At 34.3% G+C, this 22,745-nt stretch overlaps 1 protein-coding gene across 5 annotated transcripts in view; it reads right to left on the reverse strand.

Moving 5' to 3' along the window:
- Nucleotides 1-22,745, reverse strand: part of LOC115210768 (collagen alpha-1(XIV) chain-like) — a 150,361-nt gene that overhangs the window by 24,767 nt on the left and 102,849 nt on the right. For 3 of the 5 annotated variants that reach the window (XM_036501870.1, XM_029779485.2, XM_036501872.1), the window contains exons 6-8: nt 18,283-18,315; nt 5,679-5,726; nt 4,151-4,198 (exon numbers count right to left, since the gene is read on the reverse strand). In XM_036501870.1, coding sequence (XP_036357763.1) covers nt 4,151-4,198; nt 5,679-5,726; nt 18,283-18,315 — 129 coding nt within the window. The remainder of the gene's footprint in view (nt 1-4,150; nt 4,199-5,678; nt 5,727-18,282; nt 18,316-22,745) is intronic. The other 2 variants (XM_036501871.1, XM_029779486.2) reach the window with 1 other exon arrangement.

Consider the following 22,745-nt stretch of genomic DNA (forward strand, 5'->3'; position numbering starts at 1 on the left):
GCTTATTTGTTAGACCATCACTATGTGAAAAGCGTAGCACTCAAACTTATTTCAGCATGTCAAAAGATTTAGATTATGTCCTTACTTTCCTTCCATAGCACAGTGAAAGCGTAACGGTAGAACACATATCTTAACAAGCAAAGTAACATAGTTTCCAGTGACGTCATTAAAGCTGTTTTTATTTTATTTTATTTAGCTTCAGTCAGCCCTGTCTGGATAGATCTATAACCAAATGTCTCCACTGTGAACATCCCATCTTTTTTCAGACGTAGTTCAACTGGAATTACATTTATTCGATTTTCACCTTTTTTTAACAGTATCCTGTAGTTTCCTGGAGATTAAGATACTATTTCTTGTATGTAGGCTCACCACATTTTCTATTTCTTTTCTTTTTGGGGTGGGAGCTCTTATCACTAATGTCATTAGTAGTGGTGATGTTGATGGTTCTTATAACAACACTGGATTGTAAGGACACACCGCAGGACGAAATACACATATATTATAATCATTAGAAGTTCTAAATGTCCCATTTACGGAGCAGCAGACCAAATTTTATAAAAGACAGAGAGAGGGAGAGAGAGATAAGGAGAGAGAATGGGAAGAGGTGGGGGCAAATAAAAACAGAATGAAAGCGAGGAACTCACAAATGGTGTCAATGGCTGAAATTAAATAGTATTCTTTAAAGAAGCAATCTAACCGCATTAAACTTCGTCCTTTTCTTCAGTATTTCTCTTTTCATTGTTAACAGTATAAAGTCGGTGAACTGGCAGAATCGTTAGAGCCTTGGAGAAATTGGTTTGTAGTATTTGGTTTCACTCTTTACATTGTGGGTTCAAATCCCGGTGAGATCAACTTTGCCTTTTATCCGACCGTGGTCGCTAAAATAAAGAAGATATCGACCAACCCCTACCATCTAATTTGCTGGCTTAGTTCCTAAGTCAAAAACCATTATTAACGTTATTGCATTCTTTCAGTTGGTAACATTACAATTATCGCAGCTGAATAGGCAACATAATCTGAGTTCAGATCCTGTCATAGGCGCTATCATGATGTAAGCAAACAACTAAATTATCTTCTGTTGTCAACTAAATTATCTTCATGTTGTATATCTATCATAAAGGCAGTAAGGGAAATATGAACGATAATTCTATGAACTTTACTCAACCAAAATATAATCCCTTCAAACGAACGTGAATGCATTATTTTACTGAATAACCATAGGTAGTTTTAAAATAGTTGATTAATCATGATCGCAGGCCGTTAAAAATATAATCGTATTTTAGTTTTGTTGATTTGAATAAATAAAAGAATTATAAAAATAACTCTGCACCTATTTTCTTTGAATGGGTATATTCGAGATTCATTTTATTTTTTTTCTGTATGTCTTTTATATGGATATTGGTTATAGTCAGACCGCAGCTAAGCTCAAATTAGTTATAGAACAATCTCATTGAATAAATTCTTCGATTAGATGAATTAAAACATGCTTTGTGTGGGTCATATCTGACAAGTTATTACATACAATAATACTTATTATTATCGTTTCTACTAAAGGCACAAGGCCTGAAATTTGATTACATCGAACCAGTGTTTTACTAGTACTTAATTTATCAACCTCGAAAGGATGAAAGTCAAAATCGACCTCGAAGGAATTCAAACTCAGAACGTAAAAACGGATTAGATACTACTAAGCATTTTGCTCGACAAACTAACGAATGTGCCAACCTGCCGCCTTAATAAAATGCTCTGACGCAATATCAGGCAGTAACTCTCATGGCTTCTGGAAGTGTTAACAAGTACATGTTTTATCATGATGTAAAAGATGCGTTACTGCGAATATTCTGCTCCATATCAAAACATTTATGTGTCAATTGCTTGACATTTATCATTTGAGCATATTTCTTAGTGGCTGACGATATGTGCAACTGTAGGAGTAGTAGGGTAGTATCATAGGCGTGTGTTAAGAGGGTTTCTTTGGAATTTCAATAATTCACCCCTGGAAGCATAGAGGTTCCCTTCATCATCCTTAAACAACCCTTATTCATGAACGACTTCTTGAGTAAACTTCTTACCACACAGCCCCTGTATTTATTTACCACACAGTTACGCCAGTGCCTATATATATGTGTGTGTGTGTGTGCGGGTGCCTGCGTGTGTATGCGTGTGTGTGTTTCTGTGTGTGTGTGTGTTCTAAGAGCAGGCTAGCAAGCTACAGGAATTAAATTGATGAAGAAAATATAAAGTAATAATTCAACTCGAGTCACAAGTCACTTGAGAGAACAGTAGACGACACACGTCAACAAAATCAGCAGCAGCAGCAGCAGCAACAGCAACAAAAATAACCGATGATATGGCAGAGAGACAACCAGTAAAAGAATGTATTTATGTGTTAAAATATAAAGAAAACCAAACTTAAGACAAAACAAAAACTCATCCTCACACCCATCACTCAACACCATGTAAGCACACACACACACCACACACACACACACACACACACACACACACACACACACACACAGTACTTCTCACTCCAAACTAAAATTACATGTAGACACACAGTATGCAACATCGCATACGCGCCACCACGCACGAAAAAAGGAAACATTTGTATTTTACTGGGCTACAGCAGCCAAGATATGTCAGTGAAAGTCACATTATTGTGTACCTTCAATATATATATATATATATACATAAAAATAATAATAATATATATATATATACATAAAAATAATAATATATATATATATACATAAAAATAATAATATATATATATATATACATAAAAATAATTATATATATATATATATATATATATATATATATATATATATATATATATAGAAGGTACCGCGTTGTTTCCTGTCCACAATTCGGTCGATTTCCTGTTCATCATGCAGTATTTTTCAAGTAGCTTTTGTCGCTGATATACAATCATCATACCACGACACCAATCGTGGCCCACCTTACGATAATAACAATCAACTTTTCTCTTTCAAATTCAAAACGGCTGAAGATTAGCATCACTCTTGGAATTCCGAGTACCAACGAAATTGAAACAAACTGTTTTGATCCATACATGTAACTCCCAATTAATTTATAGAGTGCGCTTCTTTCATTTGTCCACTCATCGGCCCGAAAAAACAAACGTTATGAAGTGTAACAGCCAATTAGATATCGTATTTCAATAGATATAATATAAAACTATATAATATATATAGTTTTACACAACAATAAAGCATTTGGGGGCACTTCATCGTTTGTTTTCTACATGCACCCATCATCTTCAATCTCAACAGGAAAAATATTTTGGTGTTTATGACTGTGGAAGCACTCCGTCGGTTACGACGATGAGGGTTCTGGTTGATCCGAATCAACGGAACAGCCTGCTCGTGAAATTAACGTGTAAGTGGCTGAGCACTCCACAGACACGTGTACCTTTAACGAAGTTCTTGGGGATATTCAGCGTGACACAGGGAGTGACAAGGCCGGCCCTTTGAAATACAGGTACAACAGAAACAGGAAGTAATAGTGAGAGAAAGTTGTGGTGAAAGAGTACAGCAGGGATCACTACCATCCCCTGCCGGAGCCTCGTGGATCTTTTAGGTGTTTTCGCTCAATAAACACTCACAATGCCCGGTCTGGGAATCGAAACCGCGATCCTACGACCGCGAGTCCGCTGCCCTAACCACTGGGCCATTGCGCCTCCACACTGTTTATGACTACACATACTAAAACACCGTGTCTCAAAAAGGCTAATAAATCCAGGCAGGCATTTCTACAGCACTCAGTGTTAAATGAATTTAGTTAACTACATGAAAAAACAATCAGATACCAATAAATTCAAATAGAATTCACATCCAAAGTAATTTTTCATGTATGACAAGTAAATCTAAATATCACTTAGAAGAATTTCATAAGTCTCGGAGTATAAGTGTATATATGTATGAGTAAAATGCATAGGTTTAGTTCCCAGACTCACTGTAAGATATTAATGAAACGACCTAGGTCTATATGAGTGGATATTAATTAGGTGCTCAGACGTACGTGTGTATATTAGAAGATTCATGTGATGGTTATAGACGTATAGATGATTGTTATAATGTTCATGCAAGGTCATTCCACTGTTTAGTGTAAATGAAACTATTACCGATATCTTCTTTCACGCGCAAAGGGGAAGGAAATTCAGGAATGAACCCTGTTTGATGTCAAAATAATAAATGAATAGAAAAGAAATGTGAAGGTGACATGATATGAATAGGAAACGTAAACTTGAATGAACTGAAAATAAAATTGTTAAAGGTAAGGTTCTTAGGATGAAAGGAAGCTCACAAATTTCAACTAAAATGTATAAAATTTAAAATAAAAAATAATAAAATGAAAACGAACATAAGAGGTCATTTCTGGTTAAAAGACATCTTATGAACACAATATCACAGCATCAGTCGGGTTTTCGTACTTTGCACATCCGCGCGAGTACACATATATACGTGAGTATGTATGTATCTGTGTACGTTGAGTACTTGAAAGTATAGGAGGTGATGCAGTCATAATAATGGCATTATAATTTTTAGCAAGGAATGAAAAATAAAAATGTTTGTGCTAATGCTTATTTTGGCAAGTGTGAGCTAATATGTATGTATACGTATGTGACTAAATAAAATGCTCTTGCCTTGGTGTATAGTGAATGGTTTATTTTAGCCTTTACATACTAAATAAGAAATATAATATCACTATACGGATATGATGTTACCATGGTGTGATCTACTTACTCATAAGTGAAGCCTACAGCCAAATTTGATTCTTAATTGAGATTATTTCTCCTGACTTTATATCTCCATTGTTTTTATGAAAAAGTAAGTGAACTCCCAGTTTCTCTTCCTTTCAAAGTTATAACTTTTCCAATAATTAATAACAGAATATGATTGGTCCTGTTAACGTTAAATTATTTACTTGCAACTACAACAATTGATAATGAAAGTGTTTTCTGATGCCCTCCAAAGCTAATAAACTTCGTGTAAAAAGCATTGCCTTTAATCCTTAAGATAGGATAACCACAGAAAGGCTACTCGACAAATTAGCATTCAGTCACTAACAAACGTACTCATGCACAGTGCGTTAAAATAATTTCTTGCTTCTAGCCACACTAGTGAATTCTTCAACTGTTGCAGCTATAAAGGCGTTGTATTCAGCCTTTCGAGAGAAATGCTTAAATCTGCTTTACTGGAACATAGCGTATTAATTTCATAGTTATATAACAAATTTTCCATTTTTTCAATATTCAAAGACCCTTTATCCTGGCGAAGACATACAATGTTTCACATTTACAGTAGAAGGTATAAGATCATAAGTTGTGTTCATGACTTTCTATCATGATTACCAACGATGAAAGGGAAATGAAATAGCTATAATCGAACTATGAAACTTCGTCGTTAAGTTTATCTTCTCAACCTATCATTCAAAGTAGAACGTTTACCGATACTGGCTGTAATATAAAATGGTGGCAATGGCAACATATGCTTTTGTATCTACGTTCATATATACATACACATGCATACATACATGCATATATATATATGCATGTATGTATGTAAGTATTTGTATATATTAAAAGATTTAATACAAATAACTACAAATGATTCTTGGACAGTAGAAAATAAAACAACTAGAGATATTACCACTTCCTGGATCCACTTCAACCACTGTAGACGGCTTACCACCAGAAACTGTTATAAATAGAAGAAAGAACAATAAATGAAAATAGTAAAAATGTACAGTAATTATTTTAATCAGTAATATCACTTCCTTAACCTAATTCAAACAGATCATGGAGAGTTCAAAATTGAAACCACTTACCGAATAATAGAGAAATATAAAAGCTTATATTGAATATATATATATATATATATATATATATATATATATATATATTATTATTATTATTATTATTATTATTATTATTATCATTATTATTATTACTATTATTTTTATCATCATTATTAAGTACGCAAATCGAGAGTTGAAAAGGATATAACTTAATTTATTAACATATTGTTAACATATTGACTGAATTAACAATATGTTAATAAATTAATGTAGATCCATTTAAACTCTCGATTTTCTTGATAATATTCGATATTTATAATATACCTGTTTATAGTGAAGAGAGTGGAGTCACATGGCCTAGAGGTTAGGGCAGCGGACTCGCGGTCGAGGGATCGCAGGTTCGAATCTCAGACCGTGTGTGTTTATGGACGAAACACCTAAGCTCCACGCGGTTCCGACAGAAGGTAATGGCGAACTTCTGCTGACTCTTTCGCCACAACTTTCTCTCACTCTTTCCTCCTGCATCTTGCAGCCCACCTGCGACGGACCGGCGCCCTGTCCAGGTGGGGAACCGGGAAACCGACCCTATGAGCCAAGAGTGGCTCCATAAGGAACAAATGACAATAACAATATTGAAGAGATATTTCTCAACAATATAAGATATTGTTTAATGGTAGGGATGCCAAAGACGATTTTGATAAACTCAGTTCAATCGAGCATATCTGCCAGCAAACTTTACATTAAGCTTAGCATTGTAAGCTAATGAAATACTCATCGAGGTTATGAACATCCTTAAAATGTTGAGTATCACTAATTCTCTAACTTCACAGCTCGAAGTGTTTAATTGTTTAAAAGTCAAGTGACTTGGTTGCAAACAGAAAATAGTAGCTGTGACATGATAGGAATCATGATACTAATCATGATACGAATCATCAATTTTTCAGATGACAGTCTTATGACTAGGGTAACGTTATCTTAAGTGATGTACTGAAAAATATATTTCTTGATAATCTATATAGACTTGATGTGAAATGAAATTTAGGAAAAGCCTCAAATTTTTGATAGTATTGCAGCTGCTAACAGCACAGTTTCCATTTTTAAACAGTTCTTGTCAGTGCCTGAATAACTTCAATGTGCAAACTAGTTAACTGTGAATTTGAACCAATTTTAAATGTAATTACAGACAGTTTCTTCTTATCAGCAAGTTCAGTGAATCCTAACTATTACTTTGTGACATTCAAAATTATGTATGAGTTCAATGAGCAAGTTGAACTTTTGAGTAAGAACTTAGGTATGTAGTCTAAATTTCATTCTTAAACATTATTATACATGCTCCAAACTAGTAAGTATACTTTTGTAGAGTAAACTTATAACAAATCCATGTCAATACATTTAGATATTGATTTCGTTTTGCTAAGCACAAAATCCATATATATATATATATATATACTTTATTTTAAGCAGCAGAAAATTCAACAAAATCTGTTACTCTGAGTTTCTTGTTGCCGTTCATCAGACAGTTTTTGCTAGAATGGAACCGATATATCAATTCAATCTAGACTCTTACAAACGTAAAGACTAATATAGGTAAGGAATTTTTGAGATTAGTCTAAGCATTTTAAGCAGGGTCATAAATCTATAGGATTTTTAATAGAAGAACCCTGAAGGTTAGCTATTCTTGTTGCAGAAATTTCGCCTCTTACATTAGCCAACATAATAGGAAGCTAATTGAGATTAGACATGGTGCCGAGCCCATTAAGAAATGCAATTTCAAAAACGAAAGCTCTCCTCCGTTAGAAGGGAAATGTCTAGTGAAGGAGTAGCTTATAGAGCCAAGGTGCAAGTGGAAGGCTCATCAGAATACAAGACATACACAGGGGCTTCAGAAAATTCATTTAAAACAAGATTTTATTCTCATAAAAATTCATTTAAATACCCAGAGAATAGAAGAGGACCAGCCTAGCAAAATATGTCTGGGAACTAAAAGAAAAGGAAGCCCCCCCTTTCAACGTGACATGGAGCATTCTGGACAGGGCGGCACCATACAGGCATGGATCATACAAAAATAATTTCAAGTGCAAACTTTGTCTATTAGAAAAAATGTACATCTTATTCAAAGACAATAATTCTTTGAATCAAGAAGTGAGCTAATGAACTTATGTAGGCACGCGGCTAAATTTAAAATGTCGAATATAAATATACCATATGGATAGAGTATATATTTTGTATTTTTGATTTTTGAAATTTTGATTTTGACTCTTGAACGATGAGCGCTACGATGGATTTTGTTTCCAAGCTATGCGGATCTTAATCCATATAGCAAAGTCTTATGTTTCTACATATACACAGGAAAAACCTTCGACCCTGTTTTCAGGTATTGTATTGTATAGGATTACCTTGATTATTTATATTACCTTGATTATTTATAAATGATCCAAAATAGGGTGTTATATTTATTTTATATGTCTTTCGTATATATTTTTATTAATGCACCCATTCTTTTAAAAAAAAGCAATGTTTTTTTTCAAAAAAAGCAATGTTTTTTTCAAAAAAAGCAATGTTGTCAAAATTAGAATGTTGATGTAAGTATGTGTATAGCCGAGGATATGTATTTGTAAGCATGCGTATCTGTGTATGTGTAAGTGAGAGTATGTTTGTGCTTAAGCACACATATACACGACTGTATGTATGTATCCATACGAACTTGTTTGTATACTTGTCTCCATATATGCCAATAATGCCGTTACACAGATTGTATACATAATTTTTTCTTATTTCGTTTTTTTCCCCACCCCTCCTTCGTTCCTTTTTCTCTCTCTTCCTTTCTTTCGTTCCCCCCTTACTCAGTATATGAGAATCGCTACATACATGATTTTTAACTTGCGTGCGAGATGGTTTTGCGTGAATATATGTACATGTGCATTTATGTGTATATTTAGATTTATATTCATACGTCTGTATATGTATGGCGTTGGCGCGCATCCTTTTTGTGTATGTTGATATATATATGCACATTTTAATAAAAATATGTATTGCAGTGTAATATTTATAACAGGTTTAATTCCTATGAATTAATTTATACTTTCTTCATTAACGTCAATATGTATTTTATTCAATGTAAGGATTTTTCCTCGGATTTTATAATTTTTTATAAGTTTTTTTATATATATATACATATATTTTTGACCTTTTTGTTTATCGCTCGAAGATTGACCGTTTTTTTCTAAAGGGCCAATCAAACAAGTCCATTTCTTTTTAAAGGTGTAGCGTTTGTAAGAGTCTAGATTGAATTGATATATCGGTTCCATTCTAGCAAAAACTGTCTGATGAACGGCAACGGGAAACTCAGAGTAACAGATTTTGTTGAATTTTCTGCTGCTTAAAATACTGGTATTTGAGTACTCTTTTTTCCAACCTGTTTCACATTTATGTGTTACTCCGGTATATATATATATATATATATATATATATAAATATATAGGTGCAAATAAGTATCTCATTTATTTCTTATTCATATTTATCGCTGATGACGAGAAAATTCTCTATGAATTAACTCAGAAATCGGGGCCGATTCGATAATAACGGAATTTTTTAAAGAAATTTCTGTCGGCTTGCTCCGAGACACTTGCTTATAGTGATAAATTATATGGTTATTGACGATTTAAGTCTATTTTCGGCATATTTGGCGTTGGAATTTTTCTTTTGCCCTTGTTTATAAGTTGTATATATATTATATATATATTATATATATATATATATATATATATATATATATATATATATATATATATATATATATATATATATATATATATACATATTTATGCATGTATATATATGGAGTTATGGGAAGTCGAGATGGCATGTGTTTTGTTAAAATGTGTAAATAGCATAAAGAAGCATCGAGACGGTGACATTTTTTTTGATTCTCGATTGAAGCACATTTACTTTCATGATGTCTCTTTCTTTCTGTTTCCTAAATGAAACAATTTCACCCCGTTTCAGATCGCAATCACTTGTCAGAACATTACATCAGGCTATATGACTAATACCAAGAGATATTTTAAGGTAAGAATTTGGTTAAAGGGAATTAACCAGTCATTATATTCGAATCAATGATACATCTATTCGAATGCACAAGATCTATATTCTAACGAGTCTTTAAATGAGGGAATAGTAAATAAACTACAAAAAATGTTTGAATATTAAGACGGTAAAATTAATTCAAAGTAAACAAATAAATTTAAATTAGGTCAATTTTAATTAGAATAATTAGAGTAATTGTTGATTAAAAAAAAGAATTGTTAATGTGAATAAAATATGACATTAGAGTATAAAAGATTGATAGCAGTCAACAATTAATTATGTCAGAACCAAAGGATTTTTCTAAGAAATCCTGTGCTTGTGTAAGAAGAAGAAAAAACTGTGAGTAAAAGTTTACTCTCTTGCAGTGTTTAATAGAGGACATGAGTGAATCTAGATAAAGTGGAGGGTTTAGAATTAGTCATTCAGTGCAGAGGTGTAGGTAGAAAGAAACAAATAATTTTTATTCAGTGTTTATCAAGATGAAATGCAATATTGGTACATATGTGAAATAAAAAACATATCTATATAAAACAAAACAAAATATTATGAAATATTAAAAAAAACATTAATTGGAAGCATTCATTCTTACATGAATGGAATGAAACTAATTACAATTAACAACCATTTTAAGTGATATATGTACATGGGAAATGTGATAAAATCTTGTGCGCTTTGCTTTGTAAGCGTTGCAAACAACAATTTATTTGAGATGTCATACAGTTATTAATAAAGGCAATGGCAAGTTGTCGTTTATAAAAATGAATAGAGTTTATATGGTGTATCGGTTCATTGGTTGAAACGCTACGTCAAATACTAGACAATGATTTTTACCGCGTTCAATATCATGCTAACTATTGGAAACATCTAGCGAGCCTTTGTCAACTCTACATGTGAGAGTATCTTGTAGATCAGTTTTGAAAACACTCTTACCCACATCTCATGTATATATTTAAAACAACATACACATACACACACTCACCTAGACACATGTCTTTACACGGACAAGAAACTTCAACAGAAAGGATCAGAAAACAAAAAGTAAAGAACTAAGTAGCAATTTGTCGATTACGAAATCCTAAACTCGCAACCATGTGGGATGGACTTCAGTCCCACTGCGCAGGAGCAACTTGGCAAGTGTCAGCTGACATGATGTCGGGTTGACAAATACATTGTCAGCCAAAATAGACTGGTGTAAACAGAAAGTTACCTGTTTATATTTCAAATTAGTTAAAATTTTAAAATTAGCTGATTTCCAAAGACGATAGATTGTTGGAAGACGTTTGGCTAGAGTTAAAACTGTTGAACTGATTAATATTTCAAAATTTGCAGTTTCAAAATTATACTGGCATTCCAAAACCAAGGTAAAAACCGATATGGCAAGATTAATTCACGACGGAAGACCAAGTTCACAGAATAGTGAAATGTATTGTCCAAACACCATCGAACTACGGTAGCAAAAGTGACAGGCAAGATAAACTACCATTTTGCCAAATTTGTGTCAACCGAAGTCGTCCGTTTGTGAGCTCTATAAAGTTGGATGTCATGGAAGGGCTGCAATTGTTACACTACTCCTGTCCCTCCTCAACATTGATAAGTTAAAAACTGGTAGACTATTAGAAGTGGTCAGTAGTTGAATGGAACAATGTCATCTCTGATGAATCAAGATTCACTCTTCATCCCACCTCGGAGCGAGTTTATATCTGGAGAAAAACCAAAGAAGCCTCCACCTGTGGTTGAGTATTGAGATATGGGTAACCATATCGTAAAATAGTCTTGGTCCTTCAGTCGTTCTACATGGTAGAATTAATGCTATAGAGTTAATTCTATTATCATTGTTCCATGATAGTGGTGCAAACTTCCAGGGTGAAAATGCGCCGATTCCCACGAATAATTTTAAACAAAAATCCATATGGAGAGCACAGTAGTGAAATAGACCACTTAGATTGCTTTGATTGGCCTCAACAATCACCGAATCTTATTTTAATTCAACAAACATGGTGCATTTTAGGGCAGCAAGGAAGGAGCTGTTTCCTTCCATCATCGTTACTGAAAGATCTAAAGCAGGTTTCATTTGAAGAATGACTCAAAATTACCCGAATATAGCCTTTCGAAACCCGTATGCGTTAATTCCTCGACGTTCCAGTGCACTAACTGATACTAAAGGTGGAACAAATTTGTATTTTTTTGTCCAACAACTATATATATATACAAAATACAGACAGACAGACAAACAGATAGATAGATAGATAGATAGATAGATAGATAGATAGATAGATAGATAGATAGATAGATAGATAGATAGATAGATAGATAGATAGATAGATAGATATCAGTATATATATCAAGAATACTTTATGTATAAACTTGTATTTATCTACTTCTCTATTAAAATAGACCGCCCATGAGGTTTAATATGCAGACATAAGTAAAATGTGTTGGTGCGTCTTCCTCTGTGTGTGAGTGTGTTCATCTGTGTGTGAAAAGAATTGTTTAAAACATAACGCCAACGCGTTTTAATACATTTTCAGACATGTTGAATAACTTTTATTCCATATTTATTGTATTGTTTTCCTCATACAAATACTAACCAATCATGAATACACACGGCTTCAGCCGTTTTACAAGATGTTTTGTTATTACAGGCTGTTTATGTTTTGATAATTCAAATAGTTACACATTTAAGAGTAAATGTTCAAACGTTAAATCTAACATGTTTTAATAATCTTGCCATAACATTAAATAATTTCTGCTTGATTTAAAAGAGTACATGAGCAATATGACTCTAAACAAAACCACTTTCCTCTTCCCCCACGCACAGTAGTTACACACACAGACACACACACAGGCGCGCGCACACACAAACGTATCACTCATACAAGCAAACATCTATCTATCCTAAACAATAGCTATTTCTTTACTACCCACAAGAGGCTAAACACAGAGGGAACAAACAAGGACAGATAAACGGATTAAGTCGATTACATCGACTCCAGTGTGTAACTGGTACTTAATTTATCGACCCCGAAAGAATGAAAGGCAAAGTCGACCTCGGTGGAATTTGAACTCAGAACGTAACGACAGACGAAATACGACTACGCATTTCACTCAGCGTACTAACGTTTCTGCCAGCTCGCCGCCTTTCTATCCTAAACAATACCTATTTCTTTATTATCCACAAGGGGCTAAACACAGAGGGAACAAACAAGGATAGACATAGGTATTAAGTCGATTACATCGACCCCAGTTCGTAACTGGTGCTTAATTTATCGACCCCGAAAGGATGAAAGGCAAAGTCGACCTCGGCGGAATTTGAACTCAGAACGTAACGACAGACGAAATACGGCTACGCATTTCACCCAGCGTGCTAACGTTTCTGCCAGCTCGCCGCCTTTCTATCCTAAACAATACCATCATGTAGTTGTTAATAGTAAACATAAACGTGCAGAGGACTAAATACTGCCCGGCACTTCTTCGTTAATTCTACGTGCCAGAGATTGCACTGTGCTGTACAAATTAGAGAAGACGAACTTAGCTCCATTAATATAAATAACTGTAAAATAAGATTTTCTCTGTGATCAAGAAATTTCATAAAGCAGCTCATCTGCTAAAGCGGCAAAAAGCTGCCCTTACCAGAGTAGCCGATCTCCTTCTTTCTAACCAAGTGAGAAAAACACTTGGCTGAATCACAGAATCTTCTTTTCACTGCAAAGGTATATCTTGTTTACACCTATCATGGTATATCTAAAATAAACACTCCATAGTTTATTTTATTATTGAATAATAATCTTTTATACGTAGAAAGTCTTGTGTGTGCTTGCGCGTGTATGTGTGTATGTGAGTGTGCATATTTGATTTTGATTTTAATTTTTCCAGTTTCAGCTCATGAGCTGTGGCCATGCTGGGGCACCGCCATTTGTGTATGAATATATATTTATACATACACATATATACATATTCTTTTATTCTTTTACTTGTTTCAGTCATTTGACTGTGGCCATGCTGGAACACTGCCTTGAAGGATTTTATTCGAACAATTCGACCCCAGGACTTATGCCTAGTACTTATTCTATCAGTTCTTTTGCAGAACCGCTTAGTTACCAGGCGTAAACACACCTGACACAAAGACACACACACAAATATATACATAGATATATACACACACATATATATGTGTACACACACATATATAAATATATACATAACATACATACATACATACATACATACATACATACATACATACATACATATAGTTCATTGAAGCTGCCATGGCACAACAACGCCTCCACTGGTCAGGACACATCATACGTATGCCTCAAATGCGCATCTCCCGTCAACTCTCTTTGCGGAGATTGCCTCAGGCACCAGACCTACGCAGAGCTCCCAGATTCCGTTTTCCGAGACCAGTACAAGGCCTCTCTCCTCCGCTGCTCCATTAACGCAAATACTTGGAAGACCACCACCGGGAACCACTGAAAGGGGCGGCATGTTATCGTCGAGGGAACAAACCAGACGGAAAATAACAGACGTCAAGAGATCAAACGTCGAAGATGCAAAGAGCGAATTTCCGTCTCCTGCCAACTCTGCCCTACCATAAATGCCCAAGGCTCTTCTATACCACCCTTGACCTGAACAGCCTCCTCAAACACTGGCACTCTCCCCACCTATCAAGACGAAGCTATAAATTAAATACTGATGACGACAACGTTAATGCCGATTACCACACACACACACACACACACACACACCACACACACACACATACATGCATGCACGAATACATTTAATCCATCATTATCGTGGGTCCCACAAAATGTATTTCTTTTCACCTTAAATCTTGTCAGGAACAAGATATATTTTGCCAGATTCACGGCTATGTATCAAAGTTACTCAGACTTCTTTATAAGTTCTTTATTATTCTAAGTGGCTTGAGCATGTTCCTATGAACTTTTCACCTATTAAATTATATATGAAAGCATATATATATATATATATATATATATATATATATACGCACGTATGTACACACATATATATAGGTATATACATATATGTGTGCGTATGTGCTTGTGAATGTGTGTATTCGCAACTGTTCGTCTCTATGCGTTTAAACCTGATAGCTGTTGGTGTGCTGTGTTTTCAATTTAGGGCCGTGTTTAAAACCAGTGAACCTGCAAATCTTGTATGTGTAATAAGCGATATTATGATTTCTCTATCTTCAATAAACTGTGTTAGAAGTACGGCGTCTTGTGCTTTCTTTAACCAACTTCATAGAACGTTAGACAAGCTTAATATTTAATCCCTTTAGAAGGTCTCAGGAGAGATGATCATGCCTCACACCAAACTATGGCATATATCAGTAACTCGGTAAATATATATTTTCAAGACTTCCCCATTCCCATCTCACTGGCTGACACCGGAAATCAACGTTGATGAAATGACATTTCGCCATTCAAGATCAAGATGAACAGTTATGTGTCAAATTTGCAGACCTGTTCATGTGTGGTGTGGCGTAGCGTGGCATAACAGGACTTGTTTAATTACTGATTCTATACTGGTTGTTTATAAAAGGAGCTGACCTGTTGTGATGAACTTGGATGAAAAGAAGAAATGAAAAAACAAATCAAATGACTGTTAGAAAACACTTGGGAATAAAAGTGTAAAGATTATGAAGAATATAGGTGCAGGAGTGGCTGTGTGGTAAGTAGCTTGTTTACCAGCCACATGGTTCCGGGTTCAGTCCCACTGCGTGGCACCTTAGGCAAGTGTCTTCTACTATAGCCTCGGACCGACCAAAGCCTTGTGAGTGGATTTGGTAGACGGAAACTGAAAGAAGCCCGTCGTATATATGTATATATATATATATGCGTGTGTGTTTGTGTGTCTGTGTTTGTCCCCCTAGCATTGCTTGACAACCGATGCTGGTGTGTTTAAGTCCCCGTTACTTAGCGGTTCGGCAAAAGAGACCGATAGAATAAATACTGGGCTTACAAATGAATAAGTCCCGGGGTCGATTTGCTCGATTAAAGGCGGTGCTCCAGCATGGCCGCAGTCAAATGACTGAAACAAGTAAAAGTGTAAAGATTATGAAGAATACGAATTTAGACGTAGAAACGCACACTCGAATAAATTACTCTCCTTTAATAACGAAAAGACGATTTCACCGCATTACGTTGAAGCTTAAGAAGTCTGTCACATACAATATATTGGGCGAATTTCGTAAAGAAAACGTGAAGCAGCAAGTATTTAAATTCGCATATTGAAGTTAGTGTATAAAAAGTAAGAAGCTTCAGTTTGATGTCTACAGATCTAAGGATGCATTTTTCTATATGGGTTGAAGAAATGGTTTAGAACGCAGGAAGAATAAAATATTAGAAGGGAAAGGGGAAACAGAAGTTAAATTGAAACCAAAATGTGACATCGAAGCAGAGGAAATGAAGTTATTCGAAATGGCTTAGTTTAAAACTATAACTATTCTATATTCTTATTTTAGGGAAGATCACATATTTATATAAATTATTATATATATTGGAGTTAAAGAACTATCCAAAGCGGAAGCATACAACAGATATATACAGAAAAAGTTATAAATAAATATATATTGAAACTTAAATTGATGAAAATAAAATTTAAACGAAAAAATAAAAGGGTATTGAAAATAATAGTTGTAAAATATTCAGATAAAATCTTTTCAAAAATCAGCGAAGCTAGAGAAATTTTATATGTTTAAAAAGAGAACATTACCATACGGATAACTTAACATTTCTTTTTACTAACAATTCTTTTTCCTACGTTTATTCCACATTTCTGTTCATTATTTACTAAAGTAAAATTATTCCAACAATTTCTACTTATATAATTTTAGTTTGTCATGTCTTTATATAGGATGTAAATAGCAAAACAAGTTAATTTAATATAGACCTGAAGATTGACAATATTATCGTTTTAATATGGTATTGCATTTCGAGGCCTCTATTTCAGCAGTATCGACAAATATGTTGTCATGAAATGCGCGTAGTTTATATAATGTAAAGTACATGACTTGGAATAAGAATTGAAGGTATCAATTTTGATAATTTTAATAGTAGAGTCCTATATGTACCTATCGTGGATAATGTCGTTCAATGATGATTGAGTTGCTTGAGGGTGATTCTGTCTCTTAAACCTATCTATATATATGTATATAATACCGTGAGTAATTTATTTTAGTATCACTAAAACTTCTCTCCCCTGTGGACTTGGAAATAAATTCCCTAATATTAATACACACACACACACATATATATATATATATATATATATATATATATATATATACATATATTATACATATATATATATATATATATCTCATACATACATATATATATACATATATATATCATACATACATATATATACATATGTATATATATGTAAATTTGAATAAGAAACACATAAATACTAACATAGAATTAAAAAATATAGAAAGCTATTCCTAGAGTTACAAAAAGGGTGGAAATTAAAAGTACAAACTAAAACGAGTAGAAAGGTTAAAATAAGTATTAAATAGTTACTTATTTTAAGGAAGACAGGATGATCTAATTACTTAATTACTTAATTGGCTCATTGCTGTACATGGTAACTGCTAAACAAATTAAAGTTGGATTGAATTTATACATGTGTTTATATATTGGGTTACTAGGCGCGGGATAATAAAAACTACACACGTTAGGGTGGCGCTAAATTATGTATTATTACTTACAGTGGTAAACTTAAAAAAAAATGTTTTAAATGTTTCACAGATGTGGGATGAAATTTTCTATAAGTGATTTTTGGAAGGTAGTCATTTTAAATTTAATTATTTCAATGATTTCAGCAATATATAACTATTATGGCCTTTTAGATAAAATTTTAAATCTTCAGTCATACATGCATATATATAATCATCCAATGGAGTGTCTACGTTGTAAATCTATTAAATGTTTCTAAAATCTCCACCTTAAACAAAGGATATACTGCAGACAAGAATTCCTAGATACACTATGCCCGAAGAAAAAATAACTGAACGAATATGTTTTGGTCTTTTCTGATAATAGTTGGACTCAGTCAGGGTTGACCTATGTTCAAACAACGATGCAACGCACGCATGCGCGCCCATACACATTCCTACGTGTAATTAGCGAGTAATCGTTTATCAGTATATTTTTAGTGCCCATTATTCAATGGTTGTTACTTTTTGTTATTAAAGTTACGATGATATATTCCATACAACGTAAATGGAAGGAAAAAAAAAACGAAAATCGTGAAAAAGTTATTTTTGTTATAAAAGACAGTTTATGATTTCATGCTTTTTCTTATAGTGCCATCAAAGATTTTTATCATTTTTACCAAGTTCCAGGGGTTTTTCATCAGTTTTTGAAGCTGTTTAATGTAGAAAATTAAGATATCGCTGATTATTGATTACAGTTACAAAGAAACGGAATATTTTAAATGCATAACATGCGTTGATCCTATACATATCAATGCAAGTTAAATGATGTGGATGATGGAAGGAAGTGTCATGTAATATCTTGACTTCTGGTGACCATGTGTATCAGTCGCATTCGCAGAGCATTCCTGGCACGTTACAAATGAAGTTTAACATCGCTTCCATTCGAATCCAATCTTCCATTCTTGTGTAATTAGAACTCGCTATCTATTTACGGATAGATGAACTGGGTCATTTCAAGAGTTAATTGTCATCATTATTGACCTCAAGCAGTGCCACGGACAGGACACGAAATGACGATCTTTCGGTTAAATGCTCGTTACTCTTTCCATTAGACCATTTTAGAGCTTCCACATAGTTTCCATGTACCAAATTTCACCCACACGGCTTGGTCAATGCATGGCCTTGGTAGAAGATACTTGCCTTGTGATTGTGAGGCGAATTTCTGTCGTTCAGCCTTGGCCTCTATCTGTAGAGTTGTGTATATATCTGGGTAAATATTGTTTGTCTATACACTTGCAGAATATGACAATTAGTGATACCGACCTTAAATACATTCAATACTCTTAAATCTACACTTAGCAATAAATGAAAACGTTTCTACTTGCAAATAAATGTATGTAATCACCATCTTGGTTATATACATCTCCGTTGGTAACTTCTCTCGGCATGGCTATGTTCTTAAAATGTATGTATATGTAGCAGTATGTGTATGCATGCATATATATTGCGCGTATGTAATAAGTAAGTTAGAATATATACAAATATTAAAGAATTTTGATGAATAGAAAAGTATTTTGAAAAAATGCTATACATTTCTTGTGTGAAACTGAAATCATAGCAGAAAAAAATGGCATGATATAAAAGAAAACAAAAGACAAAGAATTCAAATGCATAAAGGATAAAAATGAATAAGCAAAAATAAAAGAAGATGATATACAAAGACAGTTAAATAAGGTAAAAAATGTTTTTTAAAATTATTATTGCAAGTTATAAAACGATGCCGGGTGCATAATTTTACCTGCTTTAACTCCGATTTAGGGTTTGGTTGTAATTTTTACTCTGAAAGAAGATGAATATTAATGAAGCAAAGAAGAACAGCAGCAAAACAGGAATGTACTGACAGAGTGCCTTTCAGTACTTAATATACTTTTCTACTCTAGGCACAAGGCCAGAAATTTGTAGGGAGGGGCCAGTCGATTAGATCGATCCCAGTATGCAACTGGTACTTAATTTATCGACCCCGAAAGGATAAAAGGCAAAGTCGACCTCAGCGGAATTTGAACTCAGAATGTAACGTCAGACGTAATACCGCTAAGCATTTCGCCCGGCGTGCTAACGTTTCTGCCAGCTCGCCGCCTTATCAGTACTTGATATAGTTCTGATCAGTACCATGTTTAAAACTATGGTAGATTTAGTTCTGCTTTGATAAAATACAATGAATTTTGGTTGAAGTAAGTCAGTTTATAGTTATAATGATATTCCATATTAATTGACACAAGCCAGAAATATAGGAGACATTGTCATACACAAGTGAAATAAATATAAATACAACCATCTGAGGAAACCAGAAATTGTCTGAGCCGGTAAAAAATCATTTCGTTGAAATTTTACAGAGCTGAATATTTTCGTTTAACAGGACGTCCTGAACAGGATTCTGGCGACTGAAGACCGTTTGAATTCACTTCACCTTACAGCACACGATTCCATTCAACTGTGCTGACTTGATAGTAAAAGCTATTTCAGATCGAAGGACGTATCATATAGATGTAATAAATACATCTTTAGGATACGTTTGCGTTTGAAATGCTCTCTCAGAAACTTCAGCTGCTTTATCTACATATTCATACAGTTAAATATGTACACACCCATTCATTTATTCATACAAACATACATCATACATACATACACATCAATACGTACATATATACATGCACACAGAAACACGCACATAAACAAACGTGTGTGAATATATATGAATGTATATGTATATATCAATATGTGTGTGTAAGCGTGTATATATATATGTGTGTGTGTGTATGTGTGTGTGTGAGTGTGTGTATTTCCCTTGTTAACAATATTAATAGCGTTCAGTAAATCACTTTACATATCCATCATTTTCTGTTAAAATGTCTTATTGACGAGTTTCATTTCTTCACTTCCCTGAAGAAAAGATTACATTGTTTTACACCAATTTATTCCTTTGGAGTAATATCAGTGATATCTTCGAAACATGTGTCGGAAGTAAAAGTATTTGAATTATACCTGCGTTAAACTCCATTTATTTATATGTGTGTGTGTGGGGGGTTAACATTTATGTATTTATGTATGTATGTATGTATGTATGTATGTATGTACGTATGTATGTATGTATGTATGTATTGAACGATTAAGAGAAACAATTCAGAGTAGCCAGTAGCAATTATTTAATCAACAAAAGCGAATATTATATACCGTACAAGGCAAATTCTCGAATTCTTGAAATTATATTCTCTTTTTGAAAGGCAGAAGGACAATCATCTGATGGTAATGAGGCCTAAATATGAGTGAGAAGTGGAGCTATTTTCAATGATTCTCAAAAATTGAAATTTCAGTAAGGACAAAACAGAGTCAAGTGGACATGTGTTTTTACTTCTAAAGGCGTCTTCAGCACAGAAATTGCCATGTCCTATATCCAGCAAGACAAGACAGTGAGACATAGACATAACAGATTAGAGCATATTTTGGAAGCCCAGTCTGAGACAGTCTGAGATGGAATATGTATGAGTGAGACATAACATTTACAAGGAATTTTGTAAAAGCATTTTAGTTCATGAAACGAGTGCACTGTTTCTTTCTTTGCTTTTTTTTTTTTAAAAAACTTTGAATTTGTTGTATTCCGTTATTCAAAGGAATTATTTATTTTATTACATGTATCAGTTGCGACCGTGCGAAATTAATACACAAAATGAATATTTTAATTCTTATATCAATATTTTGTTTTAGGTTCTTGCGGAAGAAATGAAATAAAATTAATTAATGGGGATATTTTCGTGCGTTCAAGCATTTAATTTCGAGCTAGAATTGGAAATATACAGCTGTCTATGATATGCAAGAAATATCAGATAAACATTGGTTTCAAATATTGACACAATGCCGGCAGTTTCAGGGAAAGGTGAAAGTCGGTGTAACCGACCTGCTCAATTAGTACTTATTTCATCAACTGCAATGTATGAAAGGCAATGTGGACCTGCGCGGAATTTGAACTCAGAATTTGAAGACGGAAGAAATACCTATTTCTTTACTACCCACAAGGGGCTAAACACAGAGGAGACAAACAAGGACAGACAGACGGATTAAGTCGATTCCATCGACCCCAGTGCGTAACTGGTACTTAATTTATCGACCCCGAAAGGATGAAAGGCAAAGTCGACCTCGGCGGAATTTGAACTCAGAACGTAGCGGCAGATGAAACACCTCTAAGCCTGCTAACGTTTCTGCCAGCTCGTCGCCTTACATCGGATAAATTTTTAAATGATATATTAGTGTTTTACTCAGGTTCTTTTATTGTTTTTCTCTTGTTTTTCACTATGATAAGCTGAGTAAACCCTACCTCTTTTTTGATCTGCATTTTGCGTAACTGAGTAATGGTAACAAGGGAAATGTAAGCAGTATGGCTTCAAACGCCGATTCCCTACCAACCGACCATAAAACAAAAAGTTCTGTCTATTGGGTGATGTAGCCATACATCAATAAATGTATGAGTGGTTAACTGTTTGTAGAGACTGGAAACTAGATTAATTTAACTGTCAATATGGTAACTGCGGTGAAACAAAAACAAAAAGATAACGTATTTAGTCCTTTCAAGGTTTGCTTCATCTCTTGTCAATAAAAATATAATCACTGTTCCTCATATTTTTTTCTTGTAAATTCTTGTGATGCACGTAGACGTATCATCAGTATACACTCTCGCCCATGCTACCCAGCCAGGCTTAATGAAGCCCCAGCTCGTGTCCAGTAAACATTACCCCATGGATCACTTACTCCTTACAAGACTCTCATCCCCTGATCCTCAACCACCTTGAGACCACCCCTGTTGCCGCCATGGCCAACTTGATGGTCTTCCGCTAACAGACTCCGGCGATGCCCAGCATGTTGTTGGATTAGCAGACGGATTGAACTGCAAGCCTTCTGCATTCCAGTTCAGTGGTATGAAACGTTGCTTGTCGTCTATTGTTTTGTGGCGGCTCCACCTGGTTAGCATACTTCATTCTCTTCTTTTCATTTGTCTCCCTATTATGTTTCTCCCAGGAAATACAGACTTAGTGGAAGCGCAATGGCCCAGTGGTTAGGGCAGCGGACTCGCGGTCATAGGATCGCGGTT

This window comes from Octopus sinensis, linkage group LG4 (assembly GCF_006345805.1).
Source record: "Octopus sinensis linkage group LG4, ASM634580v1, whole genome shotgun sequence".
In the NCBI taxonomy this organism is placed as follows: domain Eukaryota; kingdom Metazoa; phylum Mollusca; class Cephalopoda; order Octopoda; family Octopodidae; genus Octopus; species Octopus sinensis.